At 47.9% G+C, this 7,713-nt stretch overlaps 1 protein-coding gene across 8 annotated transcripts in view; it reads right to left on the bottom strand.

Annotated features, from left to right (window-relative positions):
• Positions 1-1,909, bottom strand: part of SRRM1 (serine and arginine repetitive matrix 1) — a 32,183-nt gene extending 30,274 nt beyond the window's left edge. For 5 of the 8 annotated variants that reach the window (XM_056122646.1, XM_056122647.1, XM_056122648.1 and 2 more), the window contains exon 1: positions 1,771-1,902. In XM_056122646.1, the coding sequence (XP_055978621.1) occupies positions 1,771-1,791 (21 nt within the window). In that variant the 5' untranslated portion in view covers positions 1,792-1,902. Of the gene's footprint in view, positions 1-1,392; positions 1,567-1,770 lie in introns of those variants that run through there. The other 3 variants (XM_056122649.1, XM_056122653.1, XM_056122654.1) reach the window with 2 other exon arrangements.
• Positions 1,910-7,713: the final 5,804 nt, after the last annotated feature.

The raw sequence follows: 7,713 nt of genomic DNA, 5'->3' as shown, positions 1-7,713 counted from the left end.
AATTCAATTTCAGCAAAGAATAAGGATCCTAAACACTACATGTGACCAGCAATTCGTCTTTTTGCCACTGCTACTAGCTCAATTAAATACAGAAATAAATGGCCATGTGAAATGACTGGTTGACTGAGTTAGCCACTTGTACCCTGGGAAATGATCAAGAAAATTTGGTGTGGGAAGAATATAATCTGACCAGAACCCAAACTCTGCCACTACTTAAGCCATATGACCTCAAAACAAGTAACTTAACCTCTCAGAATATTTCTATCCTTATTAAAATCTGGCAGGGCTGTGTATATCAAATAATATTGTGAAGAAACTGGCAGGTGGCAGATTAGCAAATGAAAACTGCCCTTTCTAAATTAAGAAATTTAATTTACTAACTAGTTATTACACTAAACTAAGAGCTAAATCCAGTCAACTCTTCAGGGGGTACTGAACCCTCAATCCTCCAGATTTTCACTAACATCCAGAACCTAGTTTCATTTAAAAAAAAAAATTTACAATCACCTTGCTCTCCCACTGTGGAACTCCTCCACAGAAAACAAACCAAAAAACCAAAAACAATTTGAGCTTTTGTCTCAAATATTACACCTGGGCTACGGGGAAACAGTAACAAAATGCTGTGAAGAAGATTTCAAGAGAGCTCAGCAGCAGCGGGAAATTCTGACAAGCTCTCGCCATTTGTCATTCCATAAACATGGCATTGTTTGCATAACCTGAGGGCTGGTAGCGCGAAGTCACACACTCTTGGGGCAATAATGGCAACTTTTGATGAAAACCTAGCTGGCGTACCAAGAGGAAGAAGAAGGAGGAAAAAAAAAAAGCCAGGGAAGGGAGAACTTGAAGCTAAGTTTGGCGTTATCAAAATATCGCTTGCTTCAAGACTGCCAGCCTACCAACCGCCCCAGGGACTGGAGTCCATCTACAACACGCGAAGCCAAGAGCAGCTTCGACCAAACCGGTTCTGACACCGGGCCCGTTCCTCGTTCCTCGCAGACGCCGCGACCACGAGTCCCCGGGTCGCTCTGGGCGCCTCGGAGCCCGACTCGGGCCGGCCCGCTCGCGCCCCGCGAGCCCGGGTCGGAGGCGCCTCTCCTCCGGGAGGCGGGCGGGGGAACCGCGCCCCGCTCGGTCCCCGCCGCTTCCTCTGACCTCCGCGGCCGAGCGCTCTGCCGCTCTCGGGAGTTCTCCTCCCTCCCGGGCCCCCCAATTGGGCGGGAGCTCTCCTCAGACTCGCGCTTCCGCGAAGGCTTGGGACGAGCCGGGAGGGACGCGGCGGGCGTCCGCGTTGCCGAGAGCAGCCGCTCCACACAGTTCCGCGTCCTCACATGCTTCCCCGGTGCGGCAACCCCCCCAACGCCGTACGCCCGGGACCCTCCCGCCGCCCGTCACCTCGGCGCTTCCCTGCGGCCTCCCCCCGGGGACTTCCTCCTCGCGGCTCCGCTAGGCCCCAAGACGCCGCGGCGCGCGAAGCTCGGCCTGCAGGCCCCGCTAGGCAAAAGGGAGGCGAAGTCCTACTCCGGCCCCATTCCCGCCGCCATTTTCCGGCGACCGTCGCCGCCGCGTAGGGGGACGATCCTGGAGGAGGAGACTGCGCAGGGGCGCACCGGTCTCCGCCGCAGGGCAGGGGTGAGCGTCCCCCGGCAGCGAAGATACGGAGGAACCTCGAAGCCTCGGCCTTGCTGGCCACCGCGTCCCGAGCTTAGGCCTCCTGCGGGGTTTCTCCGGGAAGCCTCTCACCTCACCCCAGATCCCCGCGCTTCTACTTACGCGGAAGAATCCCGCGTCCATCTTGCTGCCTCGCTCGGAGATCGCTCCCTATCCCAAGGTGCACCGCGCTGCCGCGACGGAGGGCGGGACCGGGAGGGAAAGCTAAGCGCCCGGACGCAGCGCGCGCCGTACTACCCGCCCCTTCAGGCGACACGAGGCTGCGCCTGCTCACTGCGGCGAGCGTCCGCCACGCGTGCGCACGCGCGCCGAGAGGGGCGGGACTTGCAGGCTCCGTAGCCATTGGGGCAGGAGCGCTTGCGAGACCGAAGCCAATGGGAGCAAGAGAGAGAAGGTGTCATCAGATCGCCCCGCCCTGCGAATCCTTTTGTGGCGCATGACCAGCTTAGTTCGCGCGGCTTGATTTGAGCCCTCAGGCGACCCGTAGTAGAGGAGGCCTCCAGCACTGGGGGCGCTTTAGCGCGATTGAGGCGGGTGGTTAGCTCAGGGGGACGCTGGTGAGGCGGCCGGCAGGGAAGACCCCCCCCCTGCGGTTCCCGTGTTGCTGTGATTATGCTGCGTGGGTCTATCAGTTTTTAAGATCGGCCGTAAAGCAACCGAACTACGAAATATGAATGAGATCTGCTTTCTGGCTTAGTTTCCGCCTCAGCTTCCCCCCCCCTTCCCCCTCCCCCCTCCCCCCGTATATTTGGCACTGCTTCCTTTGGGGGAAGAAGCCGAAAGTGACCATTAAATGAGATTTGGTTACGACTGCCCACGCCCGACTGGAGGCAAATGAGATCTGTGGCAGCGCGTCTGTCGGGGCTCTGACCCACCGGCCGCCAGGGGGCCCCGCATCTGGGAGTCGCCCTTTGACAAGCCCCCTCCCCCCCCCATTTGAGAGCCCCTCACCTTCAAGGCTTACCCAGCTCTGCCTCACCAGCTCCAACAGCGAGGCCTCTCGGCATAGAGTGCGTTTTCCTCCCCGCAGCCTTGGGCATTTTCCACGGAAAGTTCTGGGCGCTTTGTGTCAGCAACCCCAGCCTCTACTACACGCCCGAATTATCCTGAAACAAAGTAGCTGTGCCTTAGATAATAATGCTGACAACCAACTCGGGTCTTTTAACTAAGACTTTTTTCCTGCCGCTTGGACCTTTGCAGTCCATTTTCTGCTGCCCAGTCATCAACTCAGCATGACCAGGAGCCTGATCTGCCAACTCCTAAAATCTTACCTGCCTCAGTTTACAGAAATAACGTTCCTTTGTTTAGTACACAAGCCTTGGCGTTTGGTTTTTGCTTCTTTCGCTTGTGGGCTGCTTATAAAATTCCTACTGTTGGTGCTCAGGGAACCATATGGGATGCTAGGGATTAAACCTGGGTTGGCCCAGTGCAAGGCAAGCGCCCTGTCTGCTGTACTTTTCTTTACATCTCCCTTCCTCACAGTTTTTTTTAAAAAAACATTTATTTTAATTGAATCATCACAAGATATACAGTTACACAGTTGTTTGTGATTGAGTTTCAAGTCATGTTCCAATACCCATCCCTTCACTGATTCACACATTTCACCACTTTCCCACTCGACTGCCCTCTGCCCCACCCTGATAACCTGCCTCTATAGCAGATACAACTCACTCTCTCTCTCTTTCTCTCTCTCTCTCTCTCTCTCTCTCTCTCACACACACACACGCACGCACGCACGTACATTTTCATTTTAGATACTGTACTGAAAGGGTGTCATGAATGTCACTTTGCCTCCTTTTAGCATTCAGTTTCTGTCCAGAGTGATCATTTCCAACTATCCTTGTCATAGCGGTCATTTCTCTGTACTAACTCTCACACTTCCTATCCTCCTGGACCTTGTTTCTACTGTCCTAGGGTATTATTCACATACTATTTTTTATATTCTGCAAACGAGTGCAATCATTTTATGTTTGTCAATTTCCCTCTGACTCATTTCACTCCATGAAAATCCCCATGTCCATCCAGTATGAACAAATGTCATGACTGTTTTTCCTAACAGTGCATAGTGTTCCATTGTGTAGGTGTGCCACAGTTTCTTTATCCACTGTCTGTTCTTGGGCACTTGGGTTGTTTCCAGATTCTGGCTATTATGAACAGAGCTGCAAGGATTATAGGAATGCAGATGGCTTTTCTGCATTCTGTTTTGGGACTTCTAGGGTATATTTCCAGGACTGGTATTGCTGGGTCCTGTGGAAACTTGATTTCTAGTTTTTTTGAGGAAGGTCCATTTATTTTTTCAGAAAGGCTGGACCAATAGGCATTCCCACTAGCAATGAATGAGAGTCCTTCTCTCTCTGTAGCCACACCACTGGTTGTTCTTTTACAATGTGTGTGCCAGTTTCTGTAGAGTGAGATGATATTCCTGCTTCTCCCTGGGAACTAGCGATGTAGAGTGCTTTTTCATGTGCCTATTAGCCATTTGTATTTCTTCTTTGAGTAAGTTTCTGTTCATCTCTTTCCCCCAGTTTTACCCCCAAGGTTTTTGTAAAGTTCTACCTGTGCCTTATCTATCTTAGATATTAACCCCTTATCAGATGAATGTTGAGTAAATAATTTTTCCCATTCCGTGGCTGTCTTTGTATTCTGGTCATTATTTCCTTTTAGAGCTGGAGCGATAGCACAGCGGTAGGGTGTTTGCCTTGCACGCAGCCAACATGGCCGACCCGAGTTCGATTCCTCCGCCCCTCTTGGAGAGCCCGGCAAGCTACCGAGAGTATCTCGCCTGTACGGCAGAGCCTGGCAAGCTACCCGTGACGTATTCGATATGCCAGACACAGTAACAACAAAGTCTCCAATGGAGCAAATCGATGAACAATGGGAGGGCCTTTACCTCGAGCTTGAGCAATTTCCTTTTAAGTGTAGGAGCTTCTTAGTTTGATGTAATCCCATTTGTTTCCACTTGTTGGTCAGTGTTGTTGCATTTTTGAAAATTTTTGAAGCCATTAGCTTCAATGTCATGTAGAATTCTGCCTATGTTCTAAGATCTAATATTAAGATCTATAATCCATTTTGATTTGATTTTTGTGGATGGCATTAGAAAGAGGTCTGAGTTAATTTTTTTGTATGTAGCTGACAAGTTTTATCAAAACCACTTATTGAAGTTTTCCTTGCTTCACTACATATTTTTTCTCCTTTATTAAAGATTAACTGATCATATACCTGAGGGTCTGTCTAAGGATATTTGAGCCTATTTCATTGATCTGAGGGTCTCCTTTTATTTTACTACCATGTTGTTTTAATTACTACCACTTGGAGTACTGTTTGAAGTTGAGGAAGGCAATGCCTCCCATCCTCTTTTTCTCAAGGATAAGGATTGCTTTAGCTATTAATGGGGAGTGGTTTATTGTTCCATATAAATTTCAGGAGTGTTTGATTTATTTCTTTCAAAAAATGGCATGGGTATCTTTATAGGGACTGCATTGAATCTATACAATGCTTTGGGGAGTATTATTATTTTGATGATATTAAATATCCCAATCCATGAGAAGAGATGTGTTTCTCATTTTCTTGTGTACTCCTTTATTTCTTAAGTAGTGTTTTATAATTTTGTTTGCATAGGTCTTTCATTTCTTTAGTTAAGCTGATTCTAGGTATTTGATATTCTGAGGCACAATTGCAAACAGGATTTTTAAAAATATCTATTTCTTCCATTTAATTATTTGTATATAGAAAAGCCGTGGGTTTTTGTGTATTAATTTTGTAGTTTACCACTTTATTGTACAAATCTATTGTCTAGGAGCTTTCTGTAGGAATTTTGGTACAGTTTTTAGGATTTTTTAAAAATATTGTATCATGTCATCTGCAAATAGTGAAAGCTTGACTTCTTCCTTTCCTATCTGAATACCTTTGATATATTTTTCTTGCCTACTTGCTATGGCAAGTACTTCTAGTAATATATTGAATAAAACTTATTCACACTTTGAAACACTAAATCTTGCCTTTAAGCCTCTCAATATGTGATAAGTTGTAAATTTATTCATCCTTTTATCTCCACTGCCTCTTTAGATGATTTGGATAATTGTCTAGTTGCAACAGTCTCTTAGACATTTTCTCTGCCTTCCAGGTTAATGTCTCCACTCTAAATAGGGAGTAGTTTTCCAAGATTTTAATCTTGATCCTTTAAGTCCTGAAGCACAATCACAAATCATCCTGTTAATCGTCGATTGCCTCGAGCAGGCCCCAGTAAAGTCTCCTTCATCCTAGCCCTGAGATTATATTCAAGGCTCTTTAGGAGAATGAGACCCATCATTGTTACTGGTATTTGGCATATTGGGTACGCCACAGGGAGTTTGCCAGACTCTGCTGTGTGGGCAGGCTACATTCGGTAGCCTGCCAGTTTGTCCAAAGTAGGAATGAGATAATAAGATGTCATAATAAGATGTCGCGGCCGCGCGGTTCCGGGAGCTGGTTTTTATAGTCTCTGAGTCTTGGCCGCTGATGGGATTAACACGGCGCCAGGGGGCCAGTTGGTGGGTGTGACCCCCGCCTACTGGAATTTGGAGGATCTGGGTGGAGGATGCTAGGCCCAAATCCGAGTAGGCTTGGAGATCTCGGCCCCGGAACCCGCGTGACTTTGTCCCTCTGCCAGTACCTTCATGTGTGTGGAGAGTGGTCTCAGAATGGTGGTGGCTGGTCCTGGAGGTCTTTGGCTGCCGGAGCCCTGGTCGGGGCGGGGAGGAAAGCTCAACCTGCTCCCCTCCAAGGGGCCCCAGTGGCGAGGACAGTCAGGCGTGGGGGCAGGAGACTGCCAAGTCCTGAAGCAATATTCCTGTTTTAATCCCTGGCATCTCATATGGTGCCCTGAGTTATTTAGAGTGCAGAGCCAGGAGTAACCCTGAGTATTGCCAGGTGGTTGACCCCAAAACAAACAACCAAAATTTTCCTTCTGGTTGTTTCCTATGTCAGGATGTAATTCAGTGCTTTACATGTATGAGAACCTGGGTTTATTCTTAATACATCTAGGCAAAGCCCAAACTAGTTATGGCTGTCTGCAAAGCCCTTAATGATTTGTTTTCTGTTCTCTTCTCCAAACTCATAGACAAATTCTCCTCCTCTTTTTTGGGGGTGTGGGGTGGGGACTCTCAAGTAGTGCTCAGAAGGCTCTGGGGCCCCTACCTGTGATTCCCTTGCCAATCAAGCTGGGAGCCTCCAGGGCACACCTGGCAGTACTCAAAGCTGAATGCTCCTGGAATCATCTGGTGCCTGGAATTGAACCTGGCTCCAGCATACTAGCGATGCAGGTGAGGGAGAAGCAGCTGCAGCAGATCTCTGTTCATTTATGATTCCCAGGTTCTTAATATTTTCAAGAATGAGAATATTGAATAATAAAGATACTCAGACTTAGAGCTGGAAAGTAGAAAAGTTTATTGAAAAGTAGAAGAGAAAAGAAAAGGACCTCTTTTCTCCAACTGAGGAGAAACTTAGTATAGAATTAAGTTAAGGTAAGGGGGTTTGGTGTAGGCCTTTTTAAGGGCTTCTGGCATCCCTTATCAATTGGCAAGTGCTTACAAAAGATGCCAGAAAATTACAATGATGTCTAGCTGGTCTAAATCTTTCTGGCCATTTTTACCCCATATCTTAGTCTCCCTGTCAACCTAGGCTCCAGGACAGAATTTTATGGTCCTGATAATCTCTATGACCACTGTGGCAGGACTTTGGGAATGAAATGTGTCAGGTCAATGAGAGAAAGATGGCAAAGGGAAACTGTGGCTTCTTTCTTCAGTGGCAAGGTGAAACAAATCTTCTGGGTCTAATTGCCAATTATCTTAGTTTCCCTATCAGTCTAGACTCCAGGGCAGAGTTTTATGTTCCTGGGAAGCCCCGGGAATACTGAGACAGAACCTTGGGGGTGGAATGTGTGTCAGATTGATGGGGAGAGACGGAACATCTGGAGAGAAGAAACTGTGGCTTTTTGTCTCACCAGAAGGGAAAATTAAGGCTTACTCTTTGACTAGGCATGCACCTTAACTGGTGAGGAAAATAGGC

Source organism: Sorex fumeus, unplaced genomic scaffold (genome assembly GCF_029834395.1).
Source record: "Sorex fumeus unplaced genomic scaffold, SorFum_2.1 ptg000047l, whole genome shotgun sequence".
NCBI lineage: Eukaryota > Metazoa > Chordata > Mammalia > Eulipotyphla > Soricidae > Sorex > Sorex fumeus.
This window is presented reverse-complemented; position numbering and strand designations above follow the sequence as displayed.